Here is a 20,068-nt window from a genome sequence, read left to right as displayed (position 1 = left end):
TCTGTAAAAGATCCATTCATCTGAATACAGAGGGGATCAGATCGTATGCAAATCGTACGATCCGATTTGCATCCAATCCAAATCGTTTTGGTGTGTACCCAGCATAACACCCAAAATGCCAACTTCCTGTCATTCAAAGTCTGGCCACATTGTTTTTACAATCAATATGCATTTTCTGGGTATGGTATAAGGGGTTGGGATCATTTGGTCTACTGCATTATGGTAGAAAGTCATTAGGTCGAATCCATTAGGTCGACATGCTAAAAGGTCGACATGACTCTATGTCGACATGGGAAAAGGTCGACATGATTCTAGGTCGAAAGGTCATTAGTTCGACAGGTCATTAGTTCGACAAGGTCATTAGTTCGACATTGTCTATGTCGACATTCACAAGGTCGACATGGGGTTTTTCACTGTTTTTTTACCTGAATGTCAACACAGTCGACATGGACACAGTTTAAAGTGCACTGCATCCCCTCGCATCGCTCGCTGCGCTCGCTATGCGTCGGGCACGGTGCCTCGCTACGCTCGGCACACTATTTTATTCTCCCACCACGCCCTAGTGGATGGTAGGGCATGAAATACCGCCTGTCGGCACATGTTGGCTCAAAAAACAGTGAAAAACCCCATGTCGACCTTGTGAATGTCGACATAGACAATGTCGAACTAATGACCTTGTCGAACTAATGACCTGTCGAACTAATGACCTTTCGACCTAGAATCATGTCGACCTTTTCCCATGTCGACCTAGAGTCATGTCGACCTTTTAGCATGTCGACCTAATGGATTCGACCTAATGACTTTCTACCATAATGCAGTAGACCAAATGACCGCATCCCGGTATAAGTCCCCGACAGTCAGAATCCTGACTGTCAGGAGCTGTACAGGGTTGAGTGCATTGGAGCCCCTGGTGACCTCTCAGCTCACCACCTATTCTATTTTCCCTATATGGGGGTCCCAAACAGGAAAATAGTCCCTGGAATTCGGGATTCTGAATGAGAAATGACCGTCTGCATCCCAACTGTTGGTGAGCCATCCGGAACCTGCATTTACTATCACTTAATACACTCACGCATGTGTGATATGTGCAGGTTGATAATCATTCCAATTACCATTTTTGAATAAGTCCCTTTAGACTGCACTTGTGCTATTGGTACTTATGTAATATCTGGGCTCCCGTTTTTCTTAGGAGACCGCGTACGCTCGCCACGCTTCGGGCACGGTGGCTCGCTGCGCTCGCCACACTATATAAAATCAACTCCGTGCGTAGTTGGATAGTAGGGATATGAAAAAATGGGGTGTATTTAACATGGGAGCCCAGATAATACATAAGTACCGTGCTATTTGAAGAACAGATTAAAGGTAATTCCTGAATATTCCTCCTTTGTGATTGTTATTTATTGGTTGAAATACCAATTGAACAGTACTTTGAGAGCAGATATTCTCAGCCTCAAGGCACACCGGTGCTGGGTACACACTGGCTGATTTACTGGCCCTTCAACTGAACGCCTGATCAATGTTCCATCTGCCAGTGTGCACCAGCAATATATCTATGAATGACATCAACAATACAATTACAACCTGTTCCTCTATTCAGTTTAGTCCCAGGAAGCCAATTAAAGGTCCTGCTGCTATAATAGTGTTGATAGTGCCCCTTAAACACAGAAATCTTATTACACTATGTGCCTCAGTTTGAGAACATGTTTTTTTATAACGCTTTCAGATTACAAAGCTGGACAGGGCTTATTGCCTGGTCAAAGATATCACCACACATAGGTCCCACGATGTGGAGATGAGAATCCCCAAATACTGACTTCATATGCTGTAAATAGGTCCCAGGTTGCATTGACGCAGGTTTCCTGCTCACACTGCACTGTGACCTGGGTTGAACCCTGTTTGCTACCCAGATTATAATTAAGACTGAGCCACAACCCGGAGTTCTGCATGCTCATGTGCAATTACTTTGGTTATTGCTGAAAGGGGTATTATTGAGGGGTGCCAGAAGACGCTCTGACATCTGAATCCCAACTGTTAAATGCCCGACAGTCGGGATCCCGACTGATGGGCTATTCTCCCTCATGGAGGCAGAATAGAACGTGTGGCAAGCCACCAAGCCTGCAAGGGGTATCTTAGCGCACTGTCCAAGCTTTCCTCTTTTTGTGGATGATCAAAGGAAAGGCAGGTTCCAGTATACTATGTTGTTAAAGATCTTAATAGATAATGGGAACAAATGGACAGACATCAGTTTAGGGGTAGTTTCCTAAATGTTTGCATCTCGCCACCATTCAGCTTTCACAAACTGCAGGATAGGAAATATGGCTCCTAGTCTAGGGTTGAAATAATTGGTAGAATATCCTTTTAAACACCTTTTTGTTACGATTCACACAGATTGTAGAGTGGATTATGTGTGCCACTAATTAAAGGGATATTTTAACAACCTGAATTTAACCATGTGCATCCCTTACAGGATGACAAAACTACTGTGTTGTCTGAAGGATTGCGTAGAAAATGTAGCCTTTGGCTGGTTTCACACCATCCGGCTCCTGCCGTACGGTGAAATCCCGCACGGCCAGGGAGCCGTGCTGCACACATTAGTTGTGAATGGACACTATTGTATCCATTCACACGGGACGGCCACGGCCCGGCCGCACGGCTGCAGCCGGATCCCACCACTGGAAGGGACGGCTGCCGGGCTGTGGCCATCCCCTCCATGATAAAGTACTGTGTGCGGCACGGCTCCCTGGCCGTGCGGGATTTCACCGTCCGGCAGGAGCCGGAGTGTGTGAAACCAGCCTTTAGGCTGGTTTCACACACTCCGGTTTTGTCCGGAAGGCAAAAAGCCGGACACATTTTGTCCGGCTTTTTGCCTGACAGTTGTCTCTTTCACATGCACCGGCTCAGTGAGCCGGTGCTATGTAAATTTGAGGGTAAAAACTGAAGTGACGTCAGTTTGGGGGCGGTGGAGAGCTAAAACCGGACACCAAATGACCGGTGTGTGTGAAAGGCCCCCATCGCCCTCAGCACACACTGACCTGTGAGGACGGGACGGCCACGGCACGGCAGCCGGACACTGCAGTGGAAAGATCCGGCTGCTACCCGGTAGCCGTCCTGTGTGAATGGACACATAGCTGTCCATTACACACTGCAGGGACGGCACGGCTTTTAAGCCATGCGGGATTTCACCGTCCGGCAGGAGCCGGACAGTGTGAAACCACCCTTAGGTAAAGTAGCAGAGGCCCAGACTGGCTGTGATGCACTTAAAGTGATGTCGCTGGCCTCTTGCACACTACGGTTCCTAAATACCATCCACCCAGGATTAAGCAGATTTGCCAATATAATGGAGTCACTCACTGGAAAGGAATTGGTTGGTCAGCACAGTGCTGTGTAGGGATGGTGTTGCTCTTTGTGTAATTGTGATAACCGAATTTTGCAGAGAGTAAGCATGTTTTGACACTGCATAAAGTCTTTGTTCAGCCTTATTGCTATGGTGAATAATGAATGGTTGCACAGACCCAGCTAGCCTTTGGTGAAAACAAGTGATGAAGGTTTGTCATTACAGATCTATCTCCTATGCAATTTTAAATTGCACATGAATTAAGGCATTTATTGCGATTACTATACACCAGCTTTACCTATGAGTAGGTAAACACAGCCAACGTTTTCCCATTCAAAGGGGGAACTACATTTTTAACTGACACTGCAATATCTGTTAAAAATTCAGTTTTATGGCGCACCGATGATTTGGAAAACTGCTTGGCAGCCAGAAAACAACCAGAAAACTCTGGCAACTTGCCACAGAAACTACAAGTCTCAGCCTGTCGTACACTAGGCAAACATGTGCAATTAACTATACCCGGAACCTAAGACTAATCACAGAACATACATGCACAGGTAGCAGTATATACAGGATGCTGCACCGGCATGTGGCAGATAAACATAGACACTACAACACACTCCTTGCACGGAGAATCTCTGGCACAGACAGCTGCTTTACCGGAAATGACGTACCCGGCAGGCGACAGCAACAGAAACAATGTGCAAGTATTAGGCGGAAGTGCGCTGGAAGTGATTCCTGGGTCACAGCCGGTAAGATGGCGACGGACACGCAGGTGAGTGTGGTCCCGGCAATAGTGATTGGTGCGTGTACTTATACACGTGTAACGCAGGGTCTGTGCTGCCGGTGTGTCCCCTAGGCGCGGTAACAGTGGCTGCAGGGAGTTGTACACAGTGCTGCTCTTTGTCGCACAGCTGGGAGGCATAGTGGATGGCAGAGGGGCCGGAATAATTCGGGCTGTGGCTCTTGGACTTTCACCAGATGAGACTGTGCCATCTGCTTGTTTTAATGGGTAGATTCCTCAGCCTTTGCCTATTAATATCTTCTACCCACCTATTGGTGAGATAAAGCAGATCTCCAAGATCAGGGTGTATACATCTGGCTCTGTAAAGGCCACATCATTGATCTTTGGCATGTCGGTCTCCTGTATCTCTGTTGTATCTGATTTATGTTTGTTTTAAATAAAGTGAAATGCATAAACCAATAAATATCTGGGTATATATATTATAGCTTTCACTAACCGTATTATTGGGACTTTTGAGTGTGCTTATAATGACGTTCTTGGTGCTAAACTCCACTTTCGGCTTCTGAATGACCACTAAGTAATAATATGGAAAATGTATAGTGAAGTTTGTTATTTTGTCAGCATAAGATTATATTTTATTCAATTTGATGAAACCAACCAAATGCCCATGTTTATCATCTACTAGGTAACTGATCTTCTAATACAGTGGTTCCCAAACTTTTTAATTTCAAGACCCTTTGGGTCTCCAAGAAATTTTCAAGGCACCCTTAAGCCAAAATAATTTGATATGGGTAACTAGGTGGCCCGTCAGAAAATTTTACATGCAAATAAAATAATTTTATAGTGAGGTTGGTTTTTTTGTAGTAGGATGAAAACAGAACTGGTTCATTTGTACCCGAGTAGCCGAGCAACTGAGCATCTTAAGGGGCCAACACACAGGAAGATGCTGATGTGTTCTGAGCGAGGCTAGATCGTTCAGCACACAGCAATGTGTCAGCACTGTGCTGAGCGATCTGTCAGAGCCAATGTTTTCTGTTGAGAACACTGGCTCTGACCGATTAATATCCGGCATGGTGGATATTAATCGCCATGCGATAGCGACGCGCAGGGCACAGCATCGCTATGGCCTCTACACATGTAGCAATGTTCCAACCCTTGCATCTCTGTCCCTACCACTGCACCTAAAAAAAAGAATCCCCAAACCTGCACAATTTCTATCCTAGACAGCAGGTCGATGGTCGGGGCATGTGGGCGGACGGCAAAGCGATGGCTAGGGCAGACGGCAGTCAATGGTTGGGCTTGCGGGCAATGGACAGGGTGGTTGTCAGGATGATGACTAGGAAGGTGGCAGGGTCCTGTCTCCTTCCTTGCAGCCCCTGCCTTAATCCGGCTCTGCACCACACCCCCTGTCGTCCCTCACTCCAGTCTCCCTCCCGACGCTCAGTCCCTGCACCCGCTCGGTGCTCACTCCAGTCCCGACCCCATCTACCTCCTGGCGCTCAGTCCCTGCATGCACTTGGCACTCACACCCTGCTTCTCTGAGTACCAGCCAATCAGCCAATGTCATTTTTCAAACAGCCAGTAATATGTCAGTTAGGAGCTGAATGGATGGTGTTTTATCTCTGCCCACTTTATCTTTGTCCTTTGTAAATAGACTCCTAAATGGCAGGCACGATTCTGTTATCTAGTGATGCTAATAACTGAGCATACCACACATGCTAAGACACATTTCTAGTTTTATTCTTGGTGTGAGTTTAGGGCTAATTGAATAGATACAGGCATTCGTTCTCAGAACTAAACAACATTGCATTCAATTGAACCCCCCAATCCCATGCTGCTCATAGGGGGTATCCTATAAGTAGCAGTAATTTACAGTTGCTAATTGCTTCACTGTAAGCTATCCAGTTACCCACAATGAGATGCACTCATCCCTCTTATACCGGCACTTATCGGGTATTAAAATCCAGGATAAGCAGCTGTTGGATGTGCAATAACACATGGACCAGGAATTTATCCTGGGTCCTTTTCTTGGCCAATAAAACTGGCCTTTAATTGGATAAGGCAAAAATGACCATCAGTCATAAATTGCGATCTTCCTGAAAACAAAGGTGTCCGATTATGTGGGTGGAGGGCAATTGCTCCTTCCATGCATTGAGAGAGAGAAGACCGATTGGAGGTTTTGTTGTTGTGGGAGAAGCAGTCAGTTCTCTCTCTCCTTTCCTGAAGTGTGGCTCAGGCAAAGGGGGAGGTCTCTGTGCCACTGACAGATATGATATATTGTGCGACTATCAATGCCTTACTACATTTGTAGAGAGGTGTAAAGCAGACACAAGTGTCAGAAAGGGATTTAAGTGTCAGAAACGGGGTGGAGTCCATCACTGATGAAGTTTTATTTATTAACAATTTGTTATACAGTGCAGCAGGTTCCGTTACACTTTACAATTAGAAATAAGGATAAAACAAACTGGGTAGTTACAGACAGTCAAATAGTAGGAGAGCCCTGCTTACAATCTGTAGGGAAATAGGCATTGATACACAAGGATATGCATTCTGTATCGCATAATGGTCCACCAGATTGCTAAAGTTCTTGGTGGGCTGAATGATATGGTGACCCAACAAAGTAAGCCTTGGGTCAGAAGGAAAATAAGAGGGCAAATAAGTGAGCATGTTTGTGCTGTGAACGAAGGATGTAATTGGATGTGAAAGGTTTACGAAGGTAATGTAGGTGGTTCTGGAATCTGATAAGCTTGCCTGAAGAGGTACGTTTTCAGGGAATTCTTGAAGGTTTGAAAACTAGAGGAGAGTCTTATTGCGTGTGGGAGGGCATTCCACAGAAAGTCCTGCAATTATGAAAGGGAGCAGGTAATGCGTGTGGATGAGCGACCTAGATTTTGTACAGAACAAAGAGGACGGGTTGGGAGATATTTAGAGATAAGAGATGTACATTTGTGTACTTTGGTTTATGGCCTTGTGTGTAAGTAAAAGTTTTTTTATATAGAATGCGGTAAATACAGGTAACCAATGGAGGGACTGATGGAGCAGTTTTGCAAATGATGAATGTCTGATGGAAAATCCACCCTGCAACTGCATTAATGATATAGTAGTGAGAGTCTGTATTGGGGAAGACCAGTAAAAGACTATTGCAATAATCAATGCCTTGGGTATCCTCTAACTTGTGTCTGAAGGTGCGTACACACGTACAGATTTTCTGTCTGATCTATCTTGTGGGAACAAAAACCTGGAAATGTATGGGAGCAACTGACAATCAAAAAATTTCACCCAAATGCAGGAAAACAGAAAAAAAAAGATATACTTTGATAAATTTGTAATATCAGAATGATTTAAACCAAGTTGTCTGACTGATCACTGTCTGTTTTCAAGTGTTTGGGAACAATTTTTTGATTGTCATATGCTCCCATACATTTCCAGGATTTTGTTCCCACCAGGTAAATCAGACAGAAAATCTGTACATGTGTACGCACCTTGACACCGGCTGCATGCCGTCAGCTGCTCCAGATTGTCCCTTAATATAGGACACATGAATTACACAGATTCTGTTTCTGGCTAAAGCCCCGTACAACCTAGTTAACCCACGGCACCACCGATATCTGTGGTGACCATGGATGGACGGTATAGTGATGTCATCAGAACCTCATTGAACTTGCAGGTCATTGGCTACATAAGCCAAAATTGACCTGCATGTTCAGATGACACGGGTTGTTAACAATACTGAACATGCACACAACATGTTTTTTTAAAAGATATTGCTCAGAAATGATTTCTTTAAAAAAATCTGTGTATTGTGTAGGGCAGGCATTCCCAACCACAGTCCTCAAGGCACACTAAGGGCTATTTCACACACTCCGGCTACTGTCGAACGGCGAAATGCCACACGGCCAAAAGCTGTGCCGTACAAAGTAGTTGTCAATGGACACTATTGTGTCCATTCACACGGGACGGCCACGGCCCGGCAGTCCGGTTGCAGCCGGATCCCACCACTGGAAGGGACGGCTGCTGGGCTGTGGCCATCCCCTCCATTCTAAACTTCTTAGTGCGGCACGGCTTCCTGTCCGTGCGGGATTTCGCCGTCCGGCAGGAGCCGGAGCGTGTGAAATAGCCCTAAAGGCCCCCATACACTATGCGATTTTGGGCCGATGCCATGCGATTTCGGCAATTGGGCCGATAAATCACGTGAAATCGTCCCAAAATCGCATGCGTGTGACATGTGACACTGATTGGCTGAGAGTGTGCTATCTCAGCCAATCAGAAGCCGGATAGTCATTTGACATGTTATTTTAAAGATGTAATAGCCGCCGCTGCCCGCCCGCTGAGTGACAGCATGAGGATTATCACCGCCGCCCGCCCCACTGTCACCGCATCCCCCGCTGCACCCAGAGACGCTGCTGCCAGCCCGCTGCACAGTGACAGCACGCTGATTATCACCGCCGCCCGCCCCACTGTCACCGGCATCCCCCGCGGCACCCAGAGACGCTGCTGCCAGCCCCCACTACAGTTGCTGCTCACTGGCACCGCCGGTGCCTGCCCCCCCTCACACTGCTCCTCACCGCCCGGCAGCTCCCTGGTTTATTTTATATGTGATAAATCGCATGCGATTTATCACATGTAAAAAATGGCACACCAAGTGCTAAATTGTATGTGAGCCTCCCGGGGAGCTGCCGGGCGGATCGCAGGAGAATTGGGTCCGACTTGTCCCTAGGACAAGTCGGCCTAATATATGGGGGCTTTAACAGTGCAGGTTTTAGTGATATCCAGGCTTGAGCAAAGGTGACATAATTAGTACCTGAGTGATTCTGATTAAACCATTTGTGCTGAAGCCTGGATATCACTAAAACCTGCACTGTTGGTGTACCTTGAGGACCGTGGTTGGGAATGCCTGTTGTAGGGGGTTTCACTTCAACTCTACATTTTACCTGGTTTTCATCAGCCTCAAAATCTGTGTTTATACCCCTTTCAGACGTATGCAAAAATCCTGGGATTTTTCACATGTACGCGCATAATCCCAGGACTAGTGTATGTCTGAAAGGGTCTACCCGGGATTTTAGTCCACTAAAATCCTGGGTCCTGCACACCTGCAATTGACCAGGAATTAAAAAAAATCAGGATTTAACCAGCTTTGAAATCCTGGGTAGTATGTCTGAAAGGGGTATAATTCATATGTGTCCCTATTGTGATGTTCTGGCAACCCTAGTCTTACTACATTGCGATACAATACATCTGGTTGCAAAAAGCTAGAGTCTACAAGTGCCTACTTTTAAGTGGTTTTACTATTTAATTATGTATGAGTCTTTATTGATGCCTTGTTTTTTTCAACTGATCATATAGTTAGTATTTTGCACATGCTGGATGCCTTGCTTATTAATTCAGGTTTGTTTAGGCCCAGCAGATATTCCCATTGCACTGCAGTCCTGCATAAATTAGATATGGATATCCTTGCACTTCAGCTGTGGATCCAATTAGCCACCCTTTTCACATTTGATGTATGCAGATTACCATCTGGTTTATTGTATTGGTGTAAAGGACCCCATACATTAGGCCGACTTGTCCTAGGGACAAGTCGGACCCAATTTACCTGCGAGCCGCCCGGCAGCTCCCCGGGAGGCTCACATACAATTTGGCACTTGATGTGCCATTTTTTACATGGGACAAATCGCATGCGATTTATCCCATGTAAAAAAAAAACCCGGGGAGCTGCAGGGCGGTGAGGAGTAGTGGGGGCGGGCAGCGGCAGTAGTGGGGGCGGGCAGCGGTGGCGGTGGTGGGGGCGGGCGGCGGGTGCGGTGAGCGCTGCTGACCTGGCCGGGCAGTGTACTTACACATAGCAGCAGCGGGGACGGGCAGCGCAGTGGCGGCTATTAGATTTTTAAAATACTTGTCAAATGACCGGCCGCTCTCTGATTGGCCGGAGAGCTCTCAGCCAATCAGAGAGCGGTCGGTCATTTGACAAGTATTTTAAAAATATAATAGCCGCAACTGCGCTGCCCGTCCCCGCTGCTGCTATGTGTAAGTACACTGCCCGGCCAGGTCAGTCAGCAGCACTCGCCGGCGCTCAGGGACCCGCTGCCCGCCCCACTGCTCCCCCGGTGTCTGCATTCAAATGCCTTTCAGGTGGCAGGCATATGCATACAGGGAGGTCGGACGTGATCGTATGTACAGACTGTCTGACCTCCCTGATCCGGTCCGATGCGCACGGGACCACGCATCGGATCAGATATCACACACCTACGATTTTGGGCCGATATCACCCGATTATCAGCACAAAGTGCCGAAATAAGATGAAATCGTCCCAAAATCGCATAGTGTATGGGGGCCTTAAGAGTCTGTCTTTGTCCTGCTTTAGATTTATGTAATTCCAGTTCGTAGACAAATTTCAAATGCTGGCCATACATTAGACCAACTTTCCTTCAACCTTCCAAGTTAGTTGGATAAAAGTTAGTTGAATAAAAATCTGGTACTGGATGGGAGCAAATGTAATTTGTAATTCAGTCATTTGCTCCCAAAATCTGAAAACTGTCACAAACAGTTGCTGCAAATAGCCATGCATTGTAAATGACTGCCCCTTTAAAAATACCTCTGAGTTTGTCAGGCATCCCGCACAGACGCCAAACTTGTTATTTGTTGCCACCCACTAAGCAGGAATATTTAAAATTTTGACTCCTAAGGTAAAAATGGGTAAAATGTTCTGCCCGATTAAAACTAGGAACAATACCTAGTTACCATTTATTTAACAAAAGCCCGCTACACACTTGCCGATCTCCGCCGACACAGATATAGAAGACTACAGCATGACCGCCGTTAACAAGAACCTCCCTCATCTGAACATGCAGTACGAGAGAGGAGGCCATTAGCGATATGGAGTATACACACTAGGCGATATTGTTTGCCTAGTGTGCGTGGGGCTACATTTTCCTTCATGCTGTATTTGACATTATATTCATGATTTTAGTAAAGTCTGATGAGGATTGAAAAATACCTGTTCTAAACCAGTAACCTTTTCAGTTTTTTTGGGTTATATTCAGATTATCATGAAAAAATTTCACGGATCTGAGTAATTTTTTGGACCTGAAACATTCTTGTGAAAATAACACAGGATCGTGCTAAGTTCCCAAATCAATGTGATATCACATTACTAGCCGTGACAATGCTTCAGTTACCTATGGGCAGGTAAAATTCAAACATTTCTGATCATGCTGGCTATCTGGGCTTATTGACTAAGCCCCGGTTCATTAATTAGCTGCTGTCATTTACTGCTGTAAATTTAATTCCCCCTTTATGTGGTTCAGGCTTTCTATTCCTAGCACTGTAAAACTGGACAATGTGGTGACACTGCATTTAGGGGCCGATTCAGACCCGTTCGTAGTGGGCCCGAATGCGGCCCCGATGTTTGGGGTTTGTGCATGCGTGTTTATGCGTATGTGCATACCCCAGGAGTGAACGGCTGCGGCGAGTTTCACATTTGCCGGGCCGTTCGTTCCAGAGGGGGCGGACAGGTGGCTGGGCAGGGGAACGCCCAGCGTTTTATGGGTGTCCCCATAAAAATGCTGGGCATTCCCCTGAGAATGCAGGTGTGGCATTGCCTGCTCATTGCAGGCGGCTGATGCCACATGACGTCAGTGCCCTACCCTGTATTTGGCGATCAGAGGGAGAAAAATCATTCGATAGTCAGGAACCAATATCAACCACTGAAGGTTGACACAGCTAAGGTCGACATGGATGGAAGGTCCCCTGGCTAGGTTGACAGTTGAAAGGTCGACATGTTTTTTTTTGTCCCAAATGTCGAAATGGTCTCTAAATGGTACCCCTCGATTCGGGCATGGTGCCTCGCTTCACTCAGAACACTATTCTATTCTCCCTCCATGCCCTAGTGCCTTGATGGCTAACCTTGACTCTCCAGATGTTTTTGAACTACACATCCCAGCATGCTCTGCGTCACATTTAGCATTGCCAAAATAGCAAAACTGAAGCAAAGCATGCTGGGATGTGTAGTTTAAAAACATCTGGAGTGTCCAGGTTAGCCATCAAGGCCCTAGTGGATGGTAGGGCATGAAATACCGCCTGTCGGCTCCCCTCCAAATAGAATAAACCCATGTCGACCTTTGGACTGTCAACATATCCTAATGCTTGTGTCGACCTTCCATTCATGTCACCTAAGCCAATGTCGACCTTCAGTGGTCGACCCAATGCATGTTGACCAAACAACCTTATAACCAGACTGATTATTGCACAGTGTATGGCCATTGTTTAGATAGTAGTTGGGTTTGGCTACTGATTATGTTCAAATCCAAGCCTCAAATGAACACAGCAACCAGTACTGCTACACCTGGGGTAGCCAACCCTAGTCCTCGAGAGCTACCAACAGTGCATGTTTTGCAGGTCTCCTCACAGAATCACAAGTGAGCTAATTAGCTCAACCTGCAGATCTTTTAAAATGTGTCAGTGATTAATGAGTGCAGTTGTGCAGCAGCTAGGTTGTCTGGAAAATGTGCAATGTTGGTAGCTCTCGAGGGCTAGGGATGGCTACCACCGTGCTACATTTTTTACAGGTTTTCGCACCCTTCAGATAACTTTAGTTTATTGGCTTGTACATGCTTACCTTACTAAATAAATCATTTTATCTTGATGTTGGTCTTATGTACATTTTAGCAATATTTGTTCACAAGGCAGTTGTTTGTTTGTGCTCCAGGATATAAATTGGTGCTATATTCATTGGGTTGGGGTGCACAATGTCATCTGGAATACACAGCTGCCTCACCCGTCTGGGGAACATGAGCTGTACTCTGACCAGAGCATTATCTGTGTGGAGTTTGTATGTCATGCAATTGAGTTGTATGCTTCTTTCATTGGCTTTTCCTGCAGTCTTAAATACAAAATAAAAAAAACACATTGGTATATCATTGTTAGTATGTTTCGTAGAGAACTTGGGTACACACTAGGCGATAATGACTATTCGTTATGACAAATCCTTAAAATTGCTCACTGTGTACGCTCTATGGCCCTTATTCAGATATGATCTCAGTACAAATTTGTTCTCAAAATGGGCAAACCCATGTGCACTGCAGGTGGGGAGATGTAACATGTATAGGAAGAGTGAGATTTGTGTGAGTTATTTTGTTTCTGTGCAGGGTAAATACTGGCTGCATTATTTTTACACTGCAATTTAGATATCCGTTTCAACACACCCCACCCAAACTCTCTCTGCACATGTTACATCTGCCCCACCTGCAGTGCACATGGTTTTGCCCATTTTGACAACAAATTTGTACTGCAATTAGATCTGAATAAGGGCCTATATCGCTAATGATGCAAGTGTCTCCTGTACATGCAACTTAATTTTCCGGGGCCCTATGTGAATGGTTCTCTGTGTAGTGATGTGATATTTGGGTGCTGTAAATAAGGTATACAATTAATTAAATGTGATTGTATTCATGCAGCAGTTTTGAGGTTTGTATTTAATAACATTAACCATCTGACTTAGGGTTGGGATCATTGGGTCGACAAGCGTTAGGTCGACACCGTTAGGTAGACATGGGGAAAGGTCAACATGGGTTTAGGTCGACAGGTCAATAGGTTGGCATAAGCAATAGGTCGACAGGGTCTAGGTCGAAAGGTCGACATGGGGGTTTTCACTGTTTTTTTTACCCGAATGTCGGCACAGTCCACATGGACACAGTTTTCGGTGCACCAAATCCCCTCGCATCGCTTGCAATGCTTCGGGCACGGTGCCTCGCTGAGCTTGGCACACTATTTTATACTCCCACATGCCCTAGTGGATGGTAGGGCATGAAGTACCACTTGTCGGCACATGTCGCTCAAAAAACAGTGAAAAACCTCATGTCGACCTTTTGACTGTCAACCTAGATTCATGTCGACCTAACGGTGTTGACCCAACGCTTTTCGACCAACTTGCTGTAGACCCAATGACCGTATCCCCTGACTCTGACTTATGCCTTCTCTGTTTTTGTTCTGTGTGTTGCAGAAGTAAGCTTTTTGTTTTCTACTTTATGTACTGTAGGTGCAGGACACACTTAGGAAATTTGCAACAAAAGTAACCACATCGAGTGTGAAGGAACGCAGAGAAATCCTTAATGAGCTGAAATTATGTATTTCTGCAAAAGGTGGGTTTATATAATGTCCCATTTAAAATTAAGAAATTGTTCTGTCTACAAATACAACATAATGGAAAACTAGGTTTAAAGGTTTTAACGATTGATGAGACAAGATTGTGAGAGAAAGATGCTGGAAGAGAATGATATGTTGAAGTTGTGAGCACGGTGGAAGCAGGTCTGTGGAGGGGGGAGCGAATAAGGTGGGATGGTTGTGGATATGAGTGGAGTTCATTTCAGATTGCCTATTTCTCCTCCTCCTCCAAATTTGAGGCAGTCGGTTGCTGTTTGTTGGGCTTTAGAACATCAGAGGGGGACAGAAGAGATGGGGCAACATAATCGAGTGATGAGGTGAGAATGGAGTTATAGGAGGCCTCCTGTTTGGGGCAGGGCATGATGGTAAGAGGAAAAAGTAGTGTATCATGGGGGATAGGAACATTCTAATACTGGAGTGATTAAAAATACTAAAATAAACCATGTCGGGATGCCATTATATGCTTTTTGAGGGTGTTAATTAAAACCAAATGTTTTGAAACGTTCCTGTAGGCAACATGAACAGGAATTCAAGGTTTTGTGTCCTGCCTTGGAGGTAGCATACTTAGAGGATGGGGCTGATGCAACCAGGACTGCCTGGATTGCTTCTCAGGGAGTTTGGTGGGCTCTCTGTTCGATAAGGTGCAATATAAATGACTGGTACTCTTTACCTAGAAGGGCGCCCGTCGCGGGCATCGCGGGTACATTTATGTATGGCCGCGACGCGACCAACGCGATGCCCGCGATTTCCCATTGAAACCAATGTTAAACTTTGAAATCGTGTCGGTCGCGTCGCGGCCGTCCATAAATGTACCCGCGATGCCCGCGACGCGATGCTCCCGATTTCCCATAGGAATCAATGTTAAAAGGCGCGATGGACCCGATTTCACTGTTAAATGCCTCAATCCACCCGATTTGGCCATAGGAATCAATGTTAAATGGGCCACAGAGCCCATTAACCCTTAAATGTCCCCCCAAATTTTTAACGCCACCCCACGATCCACACGAACCCGAAGCGTGGCGAGCGCAGCGAGCCCGCGAGGGGCGGCGGTACGCGTCCTCCGACCTTTTCATGCCCTACTATCCACTAGGGCGTGGTGTGAGAATATAATAGTGTGGCGAGCGCAGCGAGCCCGCGAGGGGCGGCGGTACGCGTCCTCCGACCTTTTCATGCCCTACTATCCACTAGGGCGTGGTGTGAGAATAAAATAGTGTGGCGAGCGCAGCGAGCCACCGAGCCCGAAGCGTGGCGAGCGGACGCAGATACCTTCACAGGTAGACGCGTCCCCTCGCGGGCTTCACAGGTGTCCGTGGCGAGGTGGACACCTGTGAAGCCCGCGAGGGGACGCGTCTACCTGTGAAGGTATCCGCGTCCCCTCGCTGGGCTCGGTGGCTCGCTGCGCTCGCCACACTATTATATTCTCACACCACGCCCTAGTGGATAGTAGGGCATGAAAAGGTCGGAGGACGTGTACCGCCGCCCCTCGCGGGCTCGCTGCGCTCGCCACGTTTCGGGTTCGCGTGGATCGTGGGGTGGCGTTAAACATTTGGGGGGACATTTAAGGGTTAATTTGGCCTATTTGGCCCCAAATCGGGTCCATTGAGGCATTTAACAGTAAAATCGCGGTCAATCAGCCGTTTTAACATTGTTCCCTATGGGAAAATCGCGGTGATCGCGGTCATCGCGGGTAAATCGGGATGGCCGCGATGACCGCGATCACCGCGATTTTTACCCACGACGCCCGCGATTTCAATCGCTGGCGCCGTTCTAGGTAAAGAGTACCAAATGACTCTTTGCAGAACACTCCAGATATGCTACTGGTGACAGGCCGGGGAGCTACCTGGCGATTCTCACTAGGGCTGACTGACCATCTAGTACTGTAGTAGACATCCTTGAATGGATGGTACAGTTGGAACATGGTCATCTGATATTGCTGATTTTTTTTTTTGCATTACAATAGATGTCTCTCTATAGCTCCTGAGATTAGAGTGTATATCTTCTGGTGTAGAACTTCCATCTTTACCACAGGAGGCCCATATTATGTTGGACTCTCCTATTCTTTAGGATGAGGTTAGGACAGCCATGTATTAATTCAATCCCCCTAGTGGCAAAGCCCTGGGAATGGATGATAATCCTGTGGAGCTTTATAGAAGACATAGATTTCTATGTACCCAAAATGTTGGAACTTTTCCATCAAATATTTGAAAGTAGCACTTTTCCCTGTTCCATATCTGAGGCATTAATTACAGTGCTGCCTAAACTGGTCATGAGAAAAATGTAAAGCAGGAAAAATATTATAATACATGTTATAGGTGGCATGATTCCCCCTACGCTTCAAATGTTGGCTGACCATCTGCAATGTTTTGTCTGTAGCACTTTTATTTCTTGATTTTGGATAGATCGATATCTTGGTATATGCATTGTTGCGTCTTACATGTTGATCTTATTAATTTGTCAGACAACATTGATTTTACTCATTTTGTTTTTTTTTCTAACGCTAACTTTGCCTAACGGCAATGCCTGCAAAGTATATTTAGTGTGTGCTTGTATACACTGTGATGCCAGTGTTGTAAAGAAAACACTGGCAATTTTGTGCTCATGTGGATGTTTATTTTTTGTTCTCTCTTTTTTGTGGGGGTAGAAATATTTGTTACACAAACATGTAAACATTTCAATAAAAACTAATTAATTTAAAAAATAAAGCAGCCAGTATTTAGCCTGCACAGAAACAAAATGTTCTCTGCACATGTTACATCTGCCCCACCTGCAGTGCAGAATGGTTTTGTCCATTTGAGAAAGATTTTGCATTTGCGATCAACTCTGAAACCAGCCCTATGTCTCTGAGCTATAAGGGTTCAGTAAGTGGTATCCAGGCTGTGCATTCAGCAGGTGTTAGAGGTGGTGAATTGAATTACATTGTTGTCCTTCTGTTTTTCCTCTACACGCTTCACAGCTAAACAAATACAGTATGTGGTACTTGTGTATTTTGGCGGCGCCCCCGATGTCCGTCGTACGACGAACAGATCGCATCGCATGCCATGCACCCGATGGCATGCGATGCGACGCGATTTTGACCCCCTATACGACCAAAAATCGTATAAGCACCCTAAAGGGTGCTTTTGAGCACCCAAATGGGTGCTTACAATGTTAAATGCACCCTCACGCCACCCCCCACTATAAACGTGAACCCGAAGCGTGGCGAGCGCAGCGGTACGCGTCCTACGACCTTTTCATACCCCCACTATCCACGTCGGCGTGGAGTTGAGAATAGAATAGTGTGGCGAGCGCAGCGAGCCACCGAGCCCGAAGCGTGGCGAGCGCACGCGGATACCTTCACAGTTATACGCGTCCCCTCGCGGGCTTCACAGGTGTCCGTGGCGACGCGGACACCTGTGAAGCCCGCGAGGGGACGCGTTTACCTGTGAAGGTATCCGCGTCCCCACGCGGGGCTCGCTGCGCTCGCCACGCTTCGGGCTCGGTGGCTCGCTGCGCTCGCCACACTATTCTATTCTCAACTCCACGCCGACGTGGATAGTGGGGGTATGAAAAGGTCTTAGGACGCGTACCGCCGCCGCTCGCTGCGCTTGCCACGCTTCGGGTTCACGTTTATAGTGGGGGGTGGCGTGGGGGTGCATTTAACATTGTAAGCACCCATTTGGGTGCTTAACATAGTATAAGCACCCATTAGGGTGCTTATACAATGTTTAATCGCATCGCATCCTATGGCATCGTATGCCATGTACAATGGCATACAATTTCAAAATTGTATGCCATCATGCACTATCGTACGATATCGCGTCGCATCGCATACCATCGTATGTGTTATGGTATGCGATGCGATGCGATGGGCGCCGCCAAAATACACAAGTACCCAGTATGTTTATTGAAGAATTTTACTTTTTTTTTTTTTTTTTTTAATCTTTCTTAAAGATCTGCCAGAGGTTGCTGTGAAAGGACTCTGCAAGCTATTCTGTCTAACTTTACATCGATATCGGTGAGTGACTGGACTGGCTTCCACAACTGGTCAGATTGATGCCAAATGATGGAGTTTCACTGTCTTCCTTAACCAATTGACCACTCTTGTTCATATGGGTTGACTTAACCAGCACTTAACATGTACACTACGTCACGTATGTTTTCCCGTAAGAGTACTAGACTCCTTCACATGTACATGGATTCACTGGGTAGTAAGGAGAGCTGTTTCAGACCTCCTTTTCTGGTTCCTCTGGCTAATTCCTGTTGACCATTGAGCCGAATGGCTGGTCCAGGATATGGATTTTAGGTACTTGTTTTCTAGCACGGCGCCCACAATGTTCAGTCGTATTACATTGTATTCAATTTAAAATTGTATACCATTGTATATGGCATAGAATGCAATGCGATGCGATTTCAAATTGTATAAGCACCCTAATGGGTTTGTTTTTTTCAATGTTAAATGGTCCCCCTATACGATTTTTAATTGTATAAGCACCTTAATAGGTGCTTACAATGTTAAATGCACCGCCACTATTAACGCCAACCCGAAGCATGGCGAGCGCGGCGGTACGTGTTTTCTGACCTTTTCATACCCCCACTATCCACGTCGGCATGGAGTTGATGTTTTATATAGTGTGGCGAGTGCAGCAAGCCACCGACCCCGAAGCGTGGCGAGCGTACGCGCATTACTTCACAGGTATTCCGTGTCCCCTCGCGGGGCATGCTGCGCTCGCCACACTATATAAAATCCACTCCACGCCGACGTGGATAGTGGGGGTATGAAAGGTTGGAGGACGCGTACCGCCTCCCCTCGCTGGCTCGCTGCGCTTGCCACGCTTCGGGTTGGCGTTGATAGTATGGGTGGCGTGGTGGTGCTTTTAACATTGTAAGCACCTATTACGGTGCTTATACAATTATTTATCTTATAGGGGGCACATTTAACATTAAAAACATCCATTAGGGTGCTTAAACAATTTAACATCGGCTAACATCGCATCGCATACCATCGTATGCGATGGGCGCCGTGCTAGGAAACAAATACCGGATTTTAAATTTGCATCTATTCTGCTAATTGCAATAATAATATTAAGATTTTGTCCTTGATTGCATTTGATTTCCAGATAGCTATAGTAAAGGGTTTTAAACACCACTGAAGGTGGTTATGGTAAACACTTTGCATATGCACTCATCCCAGGGGCCTGATTCAGGTCCTGACAGTCTTGGGGCAAAATACTGATGTTTGGGGGAGGGTGCAGCAATAGCCTCCCTTTCCCAAAACTCAGACACATCACCTCTGTTCTGAGTGCCAAGGCCAACTTCTCTGTCTCCTGATCTCTTAGTGGGAGCTATGCTGGCCGGCTTGCATGACCTCATAGGTCATTCAGTCAGCCAATGGTGTATCCCCAATCTGGCCTCCTAAGATACAGCAGTGTATCACCAATGCATGCAGGAGGCATCTACTTATACCGGTCTCCTCCTGTTGCATTGCCATTTGTTTGCAGTGATTCTCTCTAACCACATATGAATCAGGCCCCATAACTTTTGTCCCTGGGGTCTTCTTCCACCTCCAAGCAATACCTGACTTCCAGAGAATCTTAGCCAGGGAAAAGTTCTGATTTAATAAAATGCAGCAGCAGTGCACCATTGTTCCCTTCTGCCACCTTCGGTAGCGTCTGTGTTTCTAAAGTGACATAATGGTTTGTTATATTACAGAGATGCAGCATCCCGTCAAGCTCTGCAGTCAGTTGTCCAACAGCTGCTGGAGTCCCAGCCAGATGCCACTGCTAAGAATCTTCTACAGTCACTCCAGACATCTGGGGTGGGAAACAGAAATGTGGAGCCCAGGTAATTTCAGGATT

At 46.3% G+C, this 20,068-nt stretch overlaps 1 protein-coding gene across 1 annotated transcript in view; it reads left to right on the top strand.

Moving 5' to 3' along the window:
* The first annotated feature begins 3,963 nt into the window (after window positions 1-3,963).
* The window catches only part of GCN1 (GCN1 activator of EIF2AK4), an 88,746-nt gene continuing 72,641 nt past the window's right edge, over window positions 3,964-20,068 (top strand). Inside the window, exons 1-4 of the mRNA XM_083147110.1 lie at window positions 3,964-4,109; window positions 14,110-14,212; window positions 18,165-18,228; window positions 19,923-20,054. Coding sequence (XP_083003236.1) covers window positions 4,092-4,109; window positions 14,110-14,212; window positions 18,165-18,228; window positions 19,923-20,054 — 317 coding nt within the window. The 5' untranslated portion in view covers window positions 3,964-4,091. The remainder of the gene's footprint in view (window positions 4,110-14,109; window positions 14,213-18,164; window positions 18,229-19,922; window positions 20,055-20,068) is intronic.

The sequence above is a fragment of the Crinia signifera genome, chromosome 1, assembly GCF_055691185.1.
Source record: "Crinia signifera chromosome 1, ASM5569118v1, whole genome shotgun sequence".
NCBI lineage: Eukaryota > Metazoa > Chordata > Amphibia > Anura > Myobatrachidae > Crinia > Crinia signifera.
The sequence above is the reverse complement of the archived record's forward strand: the minus strand, read 5'-3'. Positions and strand labels throughout refer to the sequence as shown.